Here is a 21,406-nt window from a genome sequence, read left to right as displayed (position 1 = left end):
CCTATTTCTTGAGAGAATAGCGATGTCATCTGCATAAGCACATATTTGGGTTGTTTTAGTCATCAAGGTACCACCTTTGTTGACTTCCCTTACGACAAAGTGTAGCATCAAATTGAATATGACTGTTGAAAAGGCATCACCTTGTTTTACACCTGTTTCAATAGGGAACGACTCTGTGAGCTTCCCTTGAATGATCACTTTTGCTAGTGTGTTTGTGAGCGTTGCGCTAACGAGCCTTACGTGCCCATAAATACGATTCGTGCAAGAATTGAAGCGAAATGACCATCGTTTGCGTCGCTTTTTTGTTGATTGGACTCATTTACATTTAGATTTATTGGAAAAAGTAGTCAAAAATTGGACTGATCGAAAGGAACATGGATAAATGGCGGATATCATATTCAAAAAATAAATGCCATGAAATTATAATAATAAAAAAAATCATTCCAACAATATTTTTGTTTTGTGTTATCATTTTAAATTCTCAAGCTCTTAAAAACACCCGATATAATTTATTAATTATTCAAGCATTCAAATCTTCGTCGACTCAAATCATATTTAAGAAGTACGAAGCGACAAGAGCGGTTGAATGAGGCAGTGCCCCTTTATATCATAGAGACTTAACTCCCGCGTGAAATTATAAAAAAAAAAAATTATTTGTTGAACACAAGCGAAGAGTCGAAATCAAATTAGCTTTTTTATGTTACTAAATGTCTTTATTTGTTCCATTGTAATTCGGATTTAATTTGTTTTCATTAAAAAAAAATTTTTTTTTGGGTTATGATTAATTTATTTTTAAAACACTAGACCTTCACTTATTTTAAAAACATTTTATTTCCCTTTACGTGCCCATAGTTATGTATTTATATACCTAAATATACAAGTCTATTATAAAATTTTCTCAGTTTTTCCAAATAAAATATACAAAAACTTATAAATATTTACTTATTTTATATATTTATGATTATGAGAGAATTTTATACAAACAACCCCCAAAAAACAAAAAACAAATCCTGGCAGAGCGCTTGCTTGGTCTGTGGAATGATCAAAGCTTGTGGCTGTAACAGCCCTGGATTCTATGATACAAGCCTTGCAGTCCCATGTAGATATTTCCCTCTCATACTTTGAGTACCTTGATGAGATACCTATTTACTTTTCTGGGAGCTGATGTATGTGATACAGAGTTAATATGCTTCAGGACAGGCCAAATCTTTACCCAGTACTAGACAGAAATTCCGCCAAAAAGGTAGTTAAAATATTCAATTTTAAGTTGCAATGAGAACAATGAGCTTCGAGAAAACTTTTGGGTCCATAGATACATTTATATTCTTAGATACATTGGTATTTCGTTTCATAAATTTGTGACGTTTGCTGCACGAAGACTGAATCAGTTAGATTAATCAGCTACTCAAATTCAAAGAACACGAAGTCGCCGTGATATAAATAATAATAATCTTCTTCTTCCTTAGTATGACAGTTCTGAATACGGCAGTCATATTCACAATAATAGCAATAAACAAATGGTAAAAACTATGGCAGAACTACTAAGAGTACTTTTGTGCTACTCAGTTAAGTTTTAAATATTTAGTTTTCTGATTACCAATAAATCGAAAATTTTCTCAAGCATCAAAAATGCTTGTTGGGTCTCACATCCATGTACACAAGTCCATATACATATATATCTTCATTTGCACAAAAAATTATGTTTGTATGGTTGTGTGTGTATATGCTTACATATACGTATGTATGTATATCGTACATTTGTATGCACCGCCATTCAAGTCTATCTGTCGCGCATTTTTCAAGATAGTGTGCATGGGTGGACAAATAATGTGGGAACCAAGCTACAATATATATTTGCTGTATGCATGTACACATATGTACGTGTGTACGCGCCATATGCCGTTTTGACGATTTTCGCGCGGGAAACTGCCGGTGCAAATTCAACAATTCACTTGCTGTGAGCATAAATTTTATGCAAAAGAAAAAACCGAAAAATTGCAATAAAAACAAATTAAGAGAATACTGAATGTAAAACTAAAACGACAACGGCATTGCTACTCAAATGCTTGAGAAATTGAATAAAGAGGTATTAAAACAATATATATTATATTGTATATATAATAAAAGTTTTGTCTTTATAAAGTAAATACATCTCAATTTGTTTTCATTACTGAATCTATTGTTTTTTTTTGCTAGCTATTGTTAGAGCAGCTTTTGCTAAAAGCACTTTACAAATAATTTAGAATTTTTTAATCGCCGTACATTGAATCTCATTTCCACGTTTTTGCCACAGCATATGACATTCTAAAGTACAACTAAGCATATAACTATTACAATAATAACAATAATAGAATGTCAATACTGCGGATAAAGGAATTAATTTGTTGGCGCTTTGAAGTGCGCCGTCGCTGCGATGCCACTGTTGTGTTAACTAATCGCTGCAGTTGCTATGTGCCATATACAGGGTCCGGCACTCGAAGTGTAACCAACTTCAGACCGCTCGCGCGGCCGATGCCCGACTGTTAGTTGGCTAAACGCCAGTTCAGAATATTATTTACAAGCGCCGAGAGTAAATGCGAAAAAAGAAAATCATTAATGGATTTCAAACGTAATAGTGTGGTTGCATTGTATTTGGCTGGAAAATCACAACCAGCGATTGATTGTAAGCTCGAGCCCCTTAAAGTATATAAAGGTTTTGTTTATCGCACCATTACTTGTTACCATAATACTGGTAGCATCGCGAAACGTCATGGAGCTGGTCATCAAAGGGCTGCAACGCCACGTGAAATGGTTCAAAAAGTGAAGAAGCGACTTGAGCGAAAATATCTGAAAATATCTGACCGTAGCATCCGCCGCATCCTGAAAAATGATCTTAAAGTCAAACCTTACAAGATCCAAAGTCGCATGATCTCACACCAAAGCAACAACAAGTCAGACTTAAGAGAACGAAAGAGTTGCTTCACTTGGCCGAAACCGATCAATTTCCGAACATTGTGTTTTCTGACGAGAAAATTTTTCAAATTGATCAATTCATAAATTCTCAAAACGATAGTGTTTATTTGACCGTCCGTTTGTACGAGAATTTGAGCCATCGATTGGCCGCCAGGAGGCAGCACCCGCCACAGGTAATGGTTTGGGCCGGTGTAACCGCAGATGGGCACTCTCCAATCGTTTCAATCGAGCCTGGCGTCAAGGTAAATGCGAAATATTATCGGAAAAGTATGCTGGAGGTTGCTTGAAGCTGTGGACAGCCAACCAATTTCGTTGGCGGACCATGAACCTTTCAACAGGACTCGGCCCCCCTCACAAAGCTCGATTGAACCAATAATGACTAAAAAACAACGTTGCGGACTTTATAACGTCCAAACAATGACTCTCAAATTTCCAGAGGCGAATCTGATGGATTATTCTCTTTGGGCCATTTTGAGGAACAAAGATGCAACAGTCTCGAGGTGCTTAAAAAAGACATTGTCCGCGAGTGGGCCAAAATACCTGCCATTCGGGCAGCTTGCGATTCGTTTTTGGACCGTCTCAAGGCCAAAGCCAAGGTAAAAGGTGGTCATATCGAGCAAAATTAGATTAATTCTTAATTTTGTATTATTTTCACACATTTTTTGACTTTCAATTGAATAAAAGTAATTTTCCAAACTAAATGTATGGCCTTTTTAATTGGTTACACTTTGAGTGCCTGACCCTGTATATGCTTATTGTTGTTGTTGCTTTCCTCTGTTGTTGATGTCACCAATGTCAATGTCGCTAAAATTGTTGTTGATATGCGTTTGATAAAAATGACAATGGCGCATTAGAAGAGCATCCATTCAAAGAGCTCATTCGCTTTTATTTTCTCAAATTTGTTTCACATCTCACTCTAATTCTGTTGTCTTTATTTTTTATGTACAAATAGTTGTATTATTAAGTAGTGTATAGGTTAAAGTGTCGGAGCTCTCAACCCGACATAAAATAAAATCATTTTTATTTCTCTAATTTTTTGCGATTTTTATTCTACAAAAAATAAAACTAGTGTTCAAAGTTCAAAGGCTAATTTTAGTAGTTTTCAATTAAGAATGAAAAAGTTTGTCTGAGATAGGGCGCTCACTGTATGAGCCAGTGATCTAAACTTTCTTATAACGGGGTTTTACTTCCGATTTTCATTAAAGTGATATAGTACATTGTGCACTTATGTACATACATATGTATGTACGTATGTATGTATGTGCCATTGTGCTTGGCCATTTGCATTACAGGTAAAAGCTTTGATGAGTTTAACTATTTGAGTCCCAGGGGTATTGAAGAAAAACTGTCGAAGAATATCAAAAGCGCAACCGCGTTTTCTCTAAATGAGAACGAAATGACCAAAGCTGTGCGTTATTGCTTTATTAAAGTATTAAAGTAAAGTATTCTACCTTTTGTAAAACGTACTATTTGCATTAAAAGGAGCTGTGTGATGTACTTGGTTCAGTAAATCTGATCGCGCGACTTCAACAATCGGTAACGCACCATCTGTTGCTCACAAGGCTCGAAATGGTTTTCTCAACATTAAATCTCAACAGCACGGTTGCTCTGCTTGGAACTCGAACGGTTCCTTAGGCTAGTTATTCTATATTTTAAATAGTTCAAAGTTTACAATTACTAATTGGTTAAATTCTCATCTATCTATAGCTACACATTCACAACTAATGGCTTCCGGCATTTCTCAGTTTACTGAGAAGCAAAGTACCCGTGACATACTGATTTAATTCCTAGTTTTTGGCGTCGCAGCTCCGATGCTCAAGTGACCAGGTACTCAGCTCGGTGAGATCATAATCTTGGTTTTAAGAGCATTAAAGACAGTGAGGAAATCATCAACCAATTCCGATAGAAAAACTACAGAGCGCGTAGTGTTGTCTATAAATCGAGCATTATTGAAACAAATTTTCAATAATTCCATACAATGTTTAAATTGGTTTGAGTTTAAGTAAAGCAACCTCTCATAGATTTTGATTACGATAAACCCGGTTGACTGTTCCAGTGTGTTCAGTGGAGTTTCTCTGCTTCTTAAATAAGAGAGGAGAAGTTACCTTTTCCAAGGGCAGATTATGGTACTGGATCTATGAAAACTACCCCAACAGCTGGCATGGAAGCTCTCCTTAATCTCCCACCACTTCGTATAGCAATCCAAGAGGAAGCAGCTACGCAAGCACTCATGCTACACATGCAAGAAAATTTCAAATTAGGCAACCTCACTGGTCACCTAAGTATCCTAAATAAAATCAAAAACACCACAAGCATGGCTCAAGTTTCAGACCACATTGACCCAACCCTATTCTGAGAGGATCGAGTGGAAAACAAACCCAAAATGGATGAATGATGATTCACAAAACTGGTACACTGATGGATCAAAAACACCTTATGGTTTAGGTGTAATTTAGGTACCAGGACATGAGGGATATGACGGCAATGAAAAGGCAGACTTTCAAGCCAAAAAAGGGGCAGATGTAAATTTCATCGGACCTAGTCCCATGTTTGGATTTAACAAAAACAGCCTAAAACAAAAAGTAAAATACTGGGTCACAACTCTAATAAATCAGCATTGGAACAACGTAGAGGGTCTTAAACACTCCAAAAAGTTCCTAAGTTTCAACGCTAAAAGAGCTAACATGGCCCTCACGTTAAACAAAAAGAGCATTCGCACTCACACAGGCGCCCTCATGGGTCACTTCACCTGCAACAAACACTTACATAAATTAGGCATAACTAACATCAGCACCTGCAGATTTTGCTGCGAAGAGGAGTTGCATACCAAACAGCCAGCTAGTGGTCGAGCGTTTCTTAGAGTTTTATTTATTAGCCAATGAATCCAATAAAAATTATTAATTATAATTAAAATTAATATTAATTAGAAAAAACATAAATTCAAAGAATTCGTAAAGCGCTTTTTTTTAATATCAACATATTTATAAATTCTGTTGAGCTCAATTAGGGCCCTAGCAATGGGAGCGTTTCGTACATAAAAAGCTTTAAAAAATACTAATATGTAAAAACTCTCACTGAATGACTGCCACGACTGGTTTTACAGTAGGCCATTCGATCAATCCAATTTTTGAGCACATTTTCGATTGTTTGGGCTCCAATTTCATGAATGGCAACTTCGATTTCGTGTTTGAAAGCATCAATCGTCTCTGGATGGTGCGCATAGCATTTTTCCTTAACGGCTCCCTACAGAAAATAGTCCAACGGGCTTAAATCACAGCTCCAAGGCGGCCAATTGATTTCGGAATTTCGGCTGATTATTCGGTTTTCAAAAACGGTAGCCAAAAATTCGAGTGTAACTTTGGCAGTGTGACAAGTTGCACCGTTCTGTTGAAACCAAATGTCGTCCATGTCATCCTCTTCAATTTTTGGAAACAATAACTCGTTGAGCATGTCACGGTAACGCTCGCCATTTACTGTAACCGCGGAAGAAGAAGAAGACTCACCACTTTGGAATTGGTTTTCAATATTTCCCAATTTTGTTCAAGTGTATAGCGTCCCATTTAATAAATGTCAAACCTTTAAGTAAATTATGGACACATTTGACACATCATTTGTGTTACCATCTCAAAAAAATAGGTGGTTCAAAAAGCAAACGCTATATGGCCCACCCTGTATGATATGATATTCATCCGCGTAAAAAAGGTTATTTTGATGAGGAGAAACATTAATAAATCATCATTAATAAATAAGACGAAAAACAGTAAATTCAAGATACTAACTTGAGGATCCTCTAAGTGTGCAATAAAAGTCAGACCCCTAATATTGTCGGCATCAATCAACAATCTTTCAATTTTTGATCTGGTTATGATTAGAATTTGCATGAAAATCTGGTTTCGCCCTTCGTGTCTTTTTTTCGATTGTTAAATACATATGCATAAGTATGTGTATGACTACAACTGTCTACTACATACATTTGTATTATATTTTTAATTTGATAAAAAAAATCTTGTGATTTTCCTAAACACATAAAAATGGTTTATTTGCAAAATTCGAGAGATAAATTGAATCTCAGTTTAAAGTGCACTAGCAGGTATCGATGTTGTTGGTGTTGTTGCGTAGGAACATAAAACTACGTTAGTTAAAAACAAGTCCGACATCAAAGTTCTATCAAAAGTTTATATATTCAGTATAGAGCATCACCCGCATAGCTTTTAACTCTAAATAAAAAAGTTTGTTCAGCAAAAATGCATTGTTTTTAGTTATTTGTTGTTCTTGTTACTGTATTTAGAATATGTTATATTGTACAAGTTTACTTTTTGATAGTTTTAAATTTTTATTACTTGCGCTATTTTCAATTGAGGCAATTCTTTTATTATTATTTTTTTAACAATAATTAAAAAAAAAAATAAAATAAAATAAAAAAAAATAGTTCCACCTTGCAGTAAGAAACGCTTCACGTTTCTAGTTTTCCGCGTTCACACATCAATTGCACACGCGCACAACTATTTCACTGAGTTTTCAAATGATTTCCAGCAAGTAAGTAACTTCTAACGCAGTGATTCGAGCACATGCATACATACATGCACATGCATTGATTGAAGAATATGCATATCAGAACAGGAAGCTTTAGATGCGCTTTTTCTCTCACACGCTGCTATTGAAAATGAAATCGAAACCGAAAACCAAACTGTCATTTATATATAGTATAAGTACGTATCTCTAATTGAATTAATCACAGTAAATGATTTTGTTGTTGTATACGCGGCGACTGCTTGCACGCGCGTCGTTTAGCCAACTGATTCACTTTATTTACTTTTTGTACAATTCACCACCCCAAAGCGATGATCCGCCCGCACTCCCACTACAAAGCGATTGCGCGATTGACGTCCATTGGCGCCCGATTATTAAAAATTCTTTATGTATGAATGAATAGTTGGGTTGGGATGCAGATTGCCGAGCTCATGTGAGGCGCGGCTGCTTTGGTGTGTATCGCGAAGAAAAATGATTCAAAGAAAACGTACAATGAAATGTATGACTTGACGACTTGGCGGTTTTGCGACTTTGCGAGTTTGCGCGCGCGTACCTCAACAATCTGTTGCGATTTGTGCACCATAACAACTTGCGATCAGCAGCAACACCCCAAGTGCCTAACATAAGATTAAATGCAGTGCAACATAATAATCGCTCAACTCGGCTGCACAAAAAATAAACACACACAAAAAAACTTTAGCAACAAACTTCCATTTACTAACCAAATTTACAATTTCAAAGTGGCGCTAACGATTTACCGCTCTCGCTCTCTGTGAGTATGAGTATTTCCCACTCTGGAACGAAATGCAAACTCTTAGAAGACGTGTGCTTTAGCACGTTGAGCTTTTAATTTTCTTTGCCGTTAGCCACCTGAGCAGAGTGCGCCAACCCAGTCTCACTCCCCCATTCGCCAACTTTTAGCTAAGCTTTGCTTATTTCTTAGATAAATGTGTATGTATGATGCATATGTATGTATGTATATGTGCACACCTGTGCTACCAACGGGAGTAGGGTGGCGGAGCTTTCGTTGTTTTTTTAGTTGCGTTTGATGAGATATTCATATAAGCACTTTTTTCGTTTTCCGATTGTGATTGGGACAAATTAGAATTATCTTTTAGCGTGTTGTGTACGAGTATTGCTCATATTCATTATCATTAGGTTAAAAGCTTCCCCCCTTTTTGCTGCTTTAATAGCCTCAAACTTCATCCAACAATTTCAGAATAGTAGAAACAGAATGAGAAGCCTACGGGGACCAACCTGTGTGCATATGACAGCACTCGAATAGGTTTACAGTGGGCACAGTCCGTATGAAGTACAGATCATTTTTGTTTTGGTGCTGGATCAAGAAAGACAGAAGATCTTAGCTGTCCAGCAAAAGCAAAAAATTGATTAGCTGAAAAAAATTTCGAAATATACCATTTTGCCAATTTATTGAGAGTGTATAGCATTGTTTTCTTAACAGTGAAAAGAGAGTCCAGTATGTCATAAGTGCTGAAATGAGGTTTAAAATTTTGTCATAAAGATCTAAATGCTTCATTAAGGCCGTAATTTGTTTTACAAGGTTTAAAAACAAGAGTCGTAATGTGCCGTGAAAATCGAAAGAGTGTACTAAGATTAACTCCTGCGGGATCAAATGGGTTAGAAATTTACTTTGTGAGCTATTTAGCAATAAAGCATTTTCCTGCGACTAGCAAAATTGGGAAGATTGATGATCAAAATCATATAATCCTGCCTTAAACCTCTTAAGTAAAAAAAAAAATAGAATTATTTTTGATGGATTCTAGCTTATCTACGTAAGTTTAATAATATATTAGAGCGTCGGTCTTACTAAAATTTTAAAAATAGCATGAGTAATATGTGGGGCATTGACGATTGGTTTGACAATTTTGTGAATATTGAAGTTTACTTTGTTTTGCCTATTTTGATTATCTTATAAGGTCGTCGGGATAGAGTTTTGTATTTTGAATACTTGGCTTGAATTTTTATTTGAGAACTTATTACTCCTTGACCTAATCAGAATATTGGAATTGAGAATACTTAGTATGCAAACTAAATCCAATTTCATCAGATCAAATCATTGTATATAAAGAAGCATATTTTTTTCTTAAGAAAATTGATGAACGGCTGCACCCACAACATATGGTGATTTTGGAGATAACGCAATTGCGCTCGCACTAGAAAAAATGCTTTACATCAGTTTGTTCGTTTAATGGTTTACTGGTCTACAGTTTGCTCGTGTCCTAATTCAAAATGACTACCAGCTGTATAGAACTTCATAGCGATATCTACCAATACTATTCAAATAATAATTTGTATAATTTTTAGAAAAGCTCATCAAAGCCTGTTGCATTCTTCGACTATTGGATACTTCATAAAATTATCGATACTAATCGCATATAAGTAGATAGAGATTTACCATTATTTTCACTGGAAATTTCGTCCAAGAAGTAATATTGGACTGGATGGAGGATGGTTCCATGTGTAGAAGTCCACGCAAGTGGGGAAAGTTACTGATACATATGGTTCAAGCAGGTCACAACTCCCGGGATTAGCCCAAGTATCCTCTGGGTAGCTTCCGAACACCCGTTCGGGAGTGAGCTAACGTGAGAAGGCGAAGAATTCCAGGATAGCTTTTTGTGCGCTAGGTTTGGAACCCGCCACTTAAAATTTCCTCCCCAATGAAGATATATACAAAGCCTCGGATGAGAACTACCTTTACTGATGGCGCCCCCTGCATACTTAATAAGGAATATAACTTGGGGGAATGCACTTGGAATGTCCGGACCCTTAATGGGGAAGATGCCTCTGCCCGGCTGGTTGATGTCCTCGTGAGAGTAAAGGCTGATATCACGGCTATTCAAGAAATGCGTTGGACGGGCCAAGGCAAGAAAACCATAGGACCTTGTGACGTCTACTACAGCTGCCATGTAAAGGAGCGCAAATTCGGTGTCGGATTTGTTGTGGGAGAGAGACTTCATCGCCAAGTACTGTCGTTCACTCCGGTGGACGAGCGTCCGCATCAAAGCCCGTTTTTTTAAACATCTCGATAATTTGCGCCCACGCCCTGGCGGAAGAACGTTGCGACCAAGGATTCTTTCTATGAGCTCTTGGAACGTTCCTATGAGCGCTGCCACCGCCACGACATAAAAATCGCGCTTGCCGACGTCAACGCCACGTTGGGAAAGGAGGGAAGTTTTGTAATCACAACAGACAGCCAGAAGATTCGCCACTCGACTCTCACTCCTACTCTCGGAGGTAGTGCCGCCGAAGAGGAAATCGGACTCAGGCGAGCCCGAAAAAACAGTTGGTATGACGCGGAATGTCATGCTGCTGCAGAAAGAAAAGATGCTGCCTATAGAGCCACTCTGCGACGGGCGCAACGCGAGCCATATGGGATCGCTACCGAGAGCTAAGAAAGGAAGATAGACGTATTATCAGGAAGAAGAAACGAGTGGCCGAAATACGTGAGTGCGAGGAGCTTGAGATGCTGGCCAATAGGAACAACGCCCGAAAATTCTACCAGAAAGTTCGGCGGTTTACAGAAGATTTTAAGACCGGGGCATTTCACAGAGAATGTGAAGATCCCGATACGCCAATCATCGACGACGGAATTGACGTTCTGCTACCCGACCATTACGAGGTGAGAATAACGATAACGCGGCTAAAGAGCAACAAAGCCGCGGGCGCCGACGGACTGCCGACTGAGCTATTCAAACATGGCGGCGAGGAGCTGGTAAGGTGCATGCATCAGCTTCTATGCAAAATATGGTCTGATGAAAGCATGCCTGCCGATTGGAATAAGTGTGCTCTGCCCAATCCGTAAGAAGGGTGATCCTGCAATCTGTGCCAATTACCGTGGGACTAGTCTTCTGTCGTTGACATCATCGCCCTTAACAACCGCGCTGTTAGTTCTGCCCTCTCCAAACTGGATAAAGAGGCAAAGCGAATGGCTCTGGTGGTGAACGAGGACAAAACGAAGTACATCCTGTCAACAAACAAACAGTCGGCGCACTCGCGTATCGGCACCCACGTCACTGTTGACAGTTATGATTTCGGGATTGTTAAAGGCTTCGATATTTAAGAACCATCATCAACACCGATAACAATGTCAGCCTTGAAATCCAACGTAGAATCTCTCTTGCCAACAAGTGCCTCCTTTGCGTTGGAAAGATCAGGTGAGAAGGACTTGGTTTCCCTTAGTGTGTTCAACTGGCGCCGGTTAGCACGAGAAAAAAACGACTGGCGCGCTTTGTTAAACTCGGCCAAAATCGGGTAAGCGGTTATCGCACCAATTAAGAAGAAGAAGAATTTTGGACTAAAAGCGATATTTGGCCTATAATCGAACCACAAATTATTTGATTACTGCCGAATCTACTTATTAGTCGCTAGCTACATAATTGGATTTGAGCAGAATACACTAAGCAAACAGTGTTTCAAACAGCAAATCCAACACATTTAAGAATATTTCAATGTACAATAGAAAATTTTGGTATAGAGTCTTATAAATTTTCAGTTCTTTTCATTTCATTACGTTTTATAATTTTTTAATAAATTGAAATAGACAAGTATATTCTTTGTCGAGTCAAACCAATTTAATACACATTTCTGTATCTGGCGGTTTAATTGTAAATGTTTTTATTTCAAAGCAAAACAATTGTGGTAAGCCCAGGTAAATATTTCTACGATTATTAATTAATACGTCAATAGCCCCTTTGCTTACCTTAACCATCTAGAATCCATATATGTACATATAAATATATCCTCCACTACCGGAATTTTACCGCATAGCATTTTCCCTCATACATTTGTTATGCCTGTCTTCTTCTATTGGAGTAATCCGCCGATTAAGGAGGACCTTGAAATTTTGAAAATCTTGAATTTTTTTATTTTGCTTAATTTTAAAATAGACGCAAATATTTAAATAGTTGAAGAAGTTATGATTATTTACAGACAACACTCCAAGATGGCATACGGGATCTTTTTTTGATACCCGCACACTTGCTGCTCTATGTAACAGCATAAAAAGTCGATTTAGACATGTCTCCACGTATCTCCGTCCATGTGCACGACAATTTGAGCAAAAAGTAATATATTCCAATGAGCCTTGGTGCACGTATTCAACGTTATTCAAGGTAGTTTGGTATTGACAAAGGTCGAAATTGGTCAGTAACCATTCCCAGCTCTTATAAAACGCAGCGATATTTATAAAATATGGGTGGTGCCTCGCCTACTTTTGTGTATATGCTTGCCAACATAAATATTAACGAGGGCAAACTACGCTCACTTTTTAAGACTACATTTTAGAAGCTATAAAATGTGCGCGGGTATACAAAGTTCAGGCTGGATCAAATTTAGCCTTCCATCTTGTCTTCTTTTGAGTTTTTCTCGAAATTACATTTTTGCAATGGCAAAACTTCGCTGTATTTCTGCCATGAAAAAGCACAACATAAAACAAAATTCTGTAGTTCCGTCCATTTGGAGAACAGCATCAAGACGCACACTACAAATTTAAGGAAGAGTTTGGCCAAACACACAATGAAGGGAGCAAGTGCCAAATATATATTACACTTGCATTTTGGGCAAAAAAAGGTTGGATACCATTTACGGTAGCGCTCACCATTCACAGTTACGTTACGATTCGCAGCATCTTTGAAGAAGTACGGTCCAATGATACCTCCAGCCCATAAACCGCCCCAAACTGTGACCTTTTCTGGATACATTGGTTGCTCTTGCAATTCTTCTGGCTGATCTTCACTCCAAAATCGTTAATTCTGCTTACTTACGTACCCATTGATCCAAAAATGAACGTCGTCGCTGAACACAATTTTTCGATAAAAAAGTGGATATTCGCCAACTTTCCAAGAACCCATTCACCAAAAATTCTGCGTTGCGGTAGGTCGTTCGGCTTCAATTCTTGCACCAGCTGTATTTAGAAAGACTTCACACCTAAATCCTTTCGCAAAATTTTCGACGTTGTTGAGTAACAGAGGCCCAATTGCTGCGAACGGCGACGAATCGATAATTGATGGTCATAATTAACACTGGCCGATACAGGTGCGATATTTTCTTCACACTCTACGTAAGCGTGTTGGTGGATTGATGTCCAATAATGTAAATTTGGTTCTAAATTTAGTCACAATAGCTCGAATAGCCGTTTCAGTGGGTCGATTAAACTGACCATAAAATGGAAGAAGCGCGCGATAAACTTTCTTAACAGAACATGCATTTTATAATAAAATTCAATGATTTGCAAGCGTTGTTCGTTTGTAAGACGATTCATGGTTAAATTAAAGACCAAACTGAAGATGTTTGACAGTGAAACAAAACACGAAACGTGCGTCAACTGTTTAAACCAACTGTTTAAAAGATAATAGCTAAAAAATCACCCGTTATATACTTGTATAAATATAAAAGGATGGGGTTGACCTATAATTTAGTGCACATATTCTTAACTGCGTTCCGCCCACTGATGTAGAAATTTTTTTGAATGATTAATTTTATGTTCTGGAAAAACTGTCTCGCGCATTTTAATAATATCGCAAAAGAAAATTATTTGTGCCCGTCAGTGTGGTCTTACCCCACAAGTACTGCAATATAAAAAATGGTACTTAAAATACTTAAATAATTTATGGGCTGCGCACACTTTTCATATTTTAGTAGTGCCGAAACAAAACAACAGAAGGAACATACGCCGATTCTGCTTTTTATTATTATGATATTTTATCTTTTGAACAGTTCTTCCTTAATATGCTCCACTGTTATCGAACACCTACAACTCATTCGGCTAATGACTGAGCTATATAAAATATAAATATTTATGGTCATGTAGAAATATTTTTTACTGTCAAATTGCTTTGTTTTTGGCCGTATACATTTTTTCCGCTACACTACCTCACTACTTATTACATTTTTAGCATAAATTTTCGCGGATGATTTGATATCCAAAGCACGCTCGTTAACTGTTTATGCCACCGCCCTGCTTCACCTTGCAAGCTTTAATTGCCGTTGGAAATAATTCTTTCTGCTTGCTGCTTGTTGCTATTACTTAGCACCGATTGATTTTTCTTGAATGTAACACGAGTACTTGAAGAATTAATTCGCTTTCATTGTATTGGAGTACTTTTTTCCCGTCATCCGGTTTTTAGAATTGAACATACTTTGTATCTACTGCACAATTATACGTTTTCAAGTTCACATGGCGTCGTTTTTAACTGAGCTTAGCTCAACTTAACCGAGCAGAATCGTACTGAACGGCTTGGCTCAGTGCTTTTCGTATTTCACTTGTGTATGTACATATATCGAATTCGATGAGTATATTTGTAGCAAGATACTGAGGGCGAACTACAATGGTGTGGGGGAAGTTCGGCGTAAAGTTATAGGTTGATTGTGGTTGTCAGCAGGTGATCTCACAATAACATAAAAAGCTATCGATCATTATTGATTATCTTTTTTCTATATATTTCTCTTTATTTATATATTTTATGCACTGTTGGGAAATTTTCAACATTTTTGGATTCATTACTTTTATAGGCAACTAATATCACTCGCTTTCCTCATACAAAAGCCACCAGCAATTATTTTTTTAACAAAAATTGTATATGAAAAATTTAAATTTACTTAAGAAATAAGAAAGTGCAAAAAAAAGAACAATTAAACTAAATTATTAAACTTTTAATAATAAATCTCGAATTTTATGCACCCCAAATGTAAGTATGTTAGTATTTCTTAATTTTAAAATATCTCTCATTTTATGGTTTTTTACTCACCAATTCCTTATCAGCGTCGCTTTCCTTTCTCTCTTTCTTCACTAGTTGCTTTGTTGCATTTTCCCCCGGTTTTGTGGTTTTCAAAGCGCTGCTTATTTTTTTTTTACCGTTGCTGTTCATTTTTTAATGCACTACACAAACAAATCTGTGCACTAATAATTCGCTTTGGTCGTATAGAATTCGCTTTTATGCACAATCGCTTGGCTTACTTCAAGCGTTACATATTTTTAGGCGCACAGTCTGCTGCAGTTTCACAAATTAAGAGCCACACACACTTACACAACTTGAAGCTTTTCGAATTGGCGCTAAACTTTTGTTGCTTTTAATGCACTTGATGAGTTATTGTATTTCAAATCAGCAATCGTTTGTTTACTTGTGGTTGTTAGTGTTGACGCTGAAAAGAATTAGTTTCCAAGAAGTTATTAAACATTTGTCATGAAAATAACCGGAAATATTTATTGTTTGTTGTGGTTAAGTAATTCTTATCTTATGCAAATATTCGTAATGGTATATTTTTGCAAAAATTAAAAAAAAGAAACAACATTAATTTTTTTTTTTTAAATTGTTAGAATTTAGATATGGCGTTATCTGATATTGCAAGTAAAGCTTAAACACAATTTCATGCTTTGATGAGAATATTTTGTATCATACAAATCAATTTTCTCATTTGTACATAAGCGTGAGTATTTAAGTTTTGGTAAAATTTTATTAGAAAACTATGTTACTTATTGTTCCGGGAGGGACGAGCTATTTGTCATTTCAATAATATAACATATTCAGTTAATCTGAATCAATCGGGGTATCATCACTTTGTACTTACACTCTCGCGAAAAGACTGCAGAACTATCATAGGTATCCTAACAGGTCATAATCTATTGACTGCATATGCCTACAAGAAAAGGATTGCTAGCAACGGCAAATGCAGGAAGTGCAGAGAGGATATACATATACAGGGCCCGCCATCTATCGTTACGGATTTGAACTAGGTATTATTTGAAGAATGGTAACACTTAGCTGTCATCTGATTTGACAGAAAATTAGTTTTATTCTTCCGCTGAACGAAAATGATTGTGTATACGCTCAAAGAACGCTGGGAAATATTGCGACATTATTTTGAAAATCATGGTAATGTTGCAGAATGAGTACGAAAATTACGTACGGCAATGAGAAGAAGAAAAGCACCGAATGAAGCGTATGTGCGTTACTTTGCGAAAAAAGTAAGAAAAACTGGGTTGCTTATTGACAACCAACGCGTGACTGACCAAAAACCGTGCGTACACCCGAAAATATTGCTGCTGTGGCCGAGAGTGTTCGTGAATCACCAGGAACATCAGTTCACCGTCGTTCTCAACAATTGCACATTTCGGAGACATCATTGAGACGAATTTTGCGTACAGACCTTGGTATGACGCCGTACAAAGTCCTTATGAATGAAGTTGTGTTCCATCATTAACCGGAAGGATTGTAGAGTAGAATGGGGTAAGATAGGTCTTTTTTTTTTGGAGAGCTCTTGCTACGGTGTTTTTGCATTGATTTTGAAAAATAAGCAAGATTTTGAAAGGTTATTTATCTGCTAACATTTTGGTTATACTGACTTATGTTTGGCTAAATATTTTGGAAGCTGCATTCAATAAGACAAAGGTACTTTTTTTCGATATTTTCAAAATCGGGGGGCACGATAAGTCACTATATGTGAGGGGAAAAGAACAATGTACATGGCTTGGAAATTAACGTTTTAACTTTTATTTATAGAGTATGAACCCTGCACATGTTATAAAAGTTTGGAATTTTTCTTTAATTCATCACGCGAGCACGTAATGTTTCGAACGGAATTTTAAATTGTTTAGAGGCTGATTGAACACTAGCGCCATCTCGGACTGCCGCGATTGCGTTTTTTACGTCCTCTTCACTTCGTTTCGGCGTTTTTCGCACATAATTACGCACCATTTTGCTGCAAAAACAATTAAAATTTATTTTATTCAATTAAAAGTAGTGACCTATAATGCCCCCAGAAGGCTGACCTATAGTGCCCCCAAGCACATGTTTTATGTTAGTGTCGATATTTTTTTTAAAAACAAAAATATCAAAAAACTAACACGTTATTCGTGTTCAGCATTATTTTCTACGTAAAATAAAACTCACCTGACAAATATTTACATACATTAAATGCACTGCACCGTAGAATAAAAAAAATGCTATGTCGGAGAAAAGCTCACAAAAAACTAAACGACGCCAGAACTAGGATAACTAATCAATGGTGACGGCCGAAATGAAAGTCGCGAACGTTGTTCCCCACCACGTATTCAATTCACATAAGACGAGTGACCTCCTCAAAAATAGTGCGACGAAAACCCCACCGACCTATTGTGCCCCCATACCTATCTTACCCCATTCTACTCTACTTCAAAATAAAAAAAAAAAACAGTTTGGAAAAATATTGAGTAGTTTCTTTTTTATAGCATTTTTAATTCCGTAAAGTTTTATGGTGGACCCTATATAAGTGGCGCTTACACCCTTTCTGGGTGTTTGGCCTAGCTCCTCCTCCTATTTGTGGTGTGCGTCTTGATGTTGTTCCACAAATGGAGGGACCTACGGTTTCAAGCCGACTCCGAATTCCAGACATTTTTTATGAGAAGCTTTTTCATGGCAGAAATACACTCGGAGGTTTGACACTGCCTGCCGAGGGGCGACCGCTATTAGAAAAAACGTTTTCTTAATTTTAGTGTTTCACCGAGACTCGAACCTACATTCTCTCTGAATCCCGAATGGTAGTCACGCACCAACCTATTCAGCTATAGCGGCCGCCACTAACGTACTACTAACATTAGTACCTCTGTCAAATTCCCACCTAGAGCTAACTTCCTAAAATCGACAAAAAGATCTGATTATCTTATTCATTCCTTTATCAAGTGATTGGACGTATCAGTTGTCATTGACTAGTGGGAATGTATGTCCAGTAAAATCGTTCTCACGGCAATCGACTTTCGTCGTTCCTGCGTAAGGGAGAGGGTAACTTAACCTAGCCTGACTATACCTCTCCCGTTCCCCCAATAATCGGATCTACGTTAACATAATGACTTGACAGTGACCAAACATCAGCAGCATTCCTTAAAAAAGGATTTGGTAATCTTGTATGCTCTTACAACCACGTTTTTATCAAGTTTATGATATACGTTTTTAGTTTAAATCGAGCAAGGGATCCACCGAATGGTAGGCACGTACAAATTCGTTGGGCTATATGCACATATAAATGAAATATGTATATGTTTGTAGGCTTATACCAGGGATGTTGCGGATATTCGCATTATCATTCGCAATAATCAATGCGAAGCCTTTGGGAATGCGAATGTCGTGCAATGAGTGATGCGCCTTAAAATTGTTCGCTACTCGACATCATCCCTGGAAAATGACGATGACTATTTAGACGCTCGTTATAAGCACAAATTTATCAAACCAGTCACAGAAGTAAGGATTAAAAATTAAATACAAAATTTAAAAATTAAAAACACGAATGATGCTAATTCTGCGTATTTTATGAAGAGGCTTATGATTTTCAAAACAGTAAAGTAAAACACGATTTTAAGCTATTTCTATTACTTGGTATGAAGTGTTAATTTTTGTTGTTCACAACAGACTTTAACCCATTGATCCCATCAGTTTTTGAGTAAAATAAAGCGAAATATTCATCCATTCCGTTTTCAGCTACTGTTTTAGGACATTTTTGTAGGAAATCTTGTGTTTTCGGTTATTATTTTCCAGAGTAGACCGCACAGATTATCGGCGACCTGCAACAAATTACCCTTTAGAATCTATATATACATGAATTTGTCTATCAATGTTTCAATAAACTATTGGGTTTGGTAATAAGTTCATAGCGTTTTTATATTTTCTTTTATTTTATAGTACAACGATTTGTTTGCTGTTTGGTAAAGGGTAAGTACCTGTATTCATTCGAAAGAACTTTTTCTGCTCTACAAAACTATGTTAATCATATTTTTTAAATATTTAATTTTAACTAGTTTTGAGGCTTAGAAATTGAAAACCCAGGAGGCAAAAATCAACATTTTCGACACCTGCTCGTCTTTGCTTTTCATAAAGGTCAAAAAGATTCCAAAGCTGACGAAGCAACCCGAGACATTTGCGACGTTTATGTAGAAGGTTTAATAGCCGAGTCTGCATCAAGGAAATGGTTTTCAATGTTCAAAAATGGCGGAAGACCTACTGAATTCGATGAAAAACGTCTCAAATCACTTTTGAAGGAGAACAGTCGCCAAATCAGTAGTGAATTGGCAGAAAAAATGAACTGCGATCGTAAAACAATTCTTAATCACCTTCATTCAATAGGATTTACCAGAAAATAGGGAGCCTGGGTGCTGCACGAACTCAACGAAAATAACAAAGAAAGTCTCCTTTAAATTGCTTCTCAACATTTCGCCAGCCATTGAGCAGCACGCGGTCATAAAAAGCGCTTTTTGTACCGAATCGTCACGGGAGATGAGAAATGGTGCCTATATATCAATATGAAGCAAAGAAAAGAGTGGGTGGCTCGAGGAGATACGCCAAAGCCGAGAGTCAAGCCGGATCTTCATCCAAAGAAGATCATGATATCGGACCCTAAATACAAAAGGGTCACAACTCAAAATTTTCCACACTCGAGCTTGACTTGTTTACAGTAGCACAGAAAACAAACTATGTGACATATCACGCTGAAATTTGCCGTGTAAGCTTATAACAGTCCTACCAAAAAACAAAAAATTTATTTTTGCCATATGTCATCCGCGGACCGTTTTATTGATAACGTCTCGTTCATATTTGAGCAGAAGGTACATTTTGAGTTGTGACCCTTTTCTATTTAGGGTGCGGCGATATGTGTTTGTTGGGACTGGGAGGGCATTTCGCACTAGGAAGTGCTCGAAAAGAATGCCAGGGCCCCCATATTGTACAAGTCGCCAAACCCGCACACCAAGAGCTTGAACGGGAGATCCTTGAGCGTCCGCCATATTCTCCGATCCATGCAACGACCGATTACCATATTTTCTGCTCTTTGTCGAACCATATGAAGGTCGTTATCTTCGATAGCAAGGCGGTCCTTAAAACCTGGTTCAACTCCTTCTTTGACACCAAACCAAGCGAGTTTTGGCGCAACGGCATCAACAAATTGCTCAAGAGGTAGGAAGAGGTTATAAACAGGAGCCGTGAATATATATCATTGATTAACCTATTGATATAATTATGGTTTTTTGTTTAGATAGAAGTCTCCGGTAAAAACGCTACGAACTTATTCCCTAATCCAATACAACCACCCGGTAACTGTGGTCGAAGTTACAGGCGCAGACCATGATGCTGCCAACGCCATCTTACATCATCCCCAATTTTTCTTTATTTAAATACAAAGAGTATGTTTTCAAGTCATTTGAGTACTGAAATTCAGTAGTTTTCGCAGAAGAACTGGAATTAAATACATTTGGTGGAACATTTGTACTATTTATAGTGGAAACTGAGTAAGGTGCTTGGTTAAGAAAACTTAAGCTGATGATTTTTAAATTTAACTGCCAAATCAAATAAACGTTATTAAAAATTACTAACTTTTCCATTTACTTGAATTACCTAAATTATTTCTTAAAAACACTAAACATCCGCGATTGCAAAATTCCACATGCGCTACATCCGTTGTGAATGTATATGTATGTACAAATAACTAATTGAGTGCGTAAAACACGATTTGTAAAATTACCAATTTATTGTTTTCTCATTAAAAAACAATATTTTACTGTTAATCGTGCCGCATTTGACCTATGCAAGTGGTTAATAAAAAAAAACGCATTTTACGCATCATGAATTCGCATAAATTCACCTTCAACTAAATTTTTTGTCAATTCATTGGTGCGCAGAAACATACGCATTCACGTTGCGCAATTGTGAGATTTGCACAAAAAACAGCAACATCAAAACAAGAAAAAGAAAAGCGAGCAAAAAGGCATAAAACCTAACTATGCGGAATTCCATAAAACACTCCCACCTGTCAACTTAATAAAGTACAAAGTGACTCTTTGTCGAGAAATGCGTCTGCAGATGTGCAAATCGAGGTACAGGTACATTCATACATGTGTGTAAGTATGTACATATAGTTGTGGACAACTAAATAGAGCTTATACTTT

The 21,406-nt window shown here is 37.1% G+C and overlaps 1 protein-coding gene across 8 annotated transcripts in view; it reads right to left on the bottom strand.

Annotated features, from left to right (window-relative positions):
* LOC128858430 (uncharacterized) overlaps positions 1–21,406 on the bottom strand; it is a 137,388-nt gene that overhangs the window by 83,233 nt on the left and 32,749 nt on the right. For 2 of the 8 annotated variants that reach the window (XM_054094695.1, XM_054094700.1), the window contains exon 1: positions 7,388–7,704. Coding sequence is in view for 1 of the 8 variants with exons in the window: in XM_054094702.1 (XP_053950677.1) it covers positions 15,249–15,368 (120 nt within the window). In the remaining 7 variants the exon portion in view is untranslated. Of the gene's footprint in view, positions 1–7,387; positions 7,707–7,765; positions 8,022–14,373; positions 14,726–15,248; positions 15,643–21,406 lie in introns of those variants that run through there. The other 6 variants (XM_054094702.1, XM_054094696.1, XM_054094697.1 and 3 more) reach the window with 6 other exon arrangements.

This window comes from Anastrepha ludens, chromosome 3 (genome assembly GCF_028408465.1).
Source record: "Anastrepha ludens isolate Willacy chromosome 3, idAnaLude1.1, whole genome shotgun sequence".
Classification (NCBI taxonomy): domain Eukaryota; kingdom Metazoa; phylum Arthropoda; class Insecta; order Diptera; family Tephritidae; genus Anastrepha; species Anastrepha ludens.
This window is presented reverse-complemented; position numbering and strand designations above follow the sequence as displayed.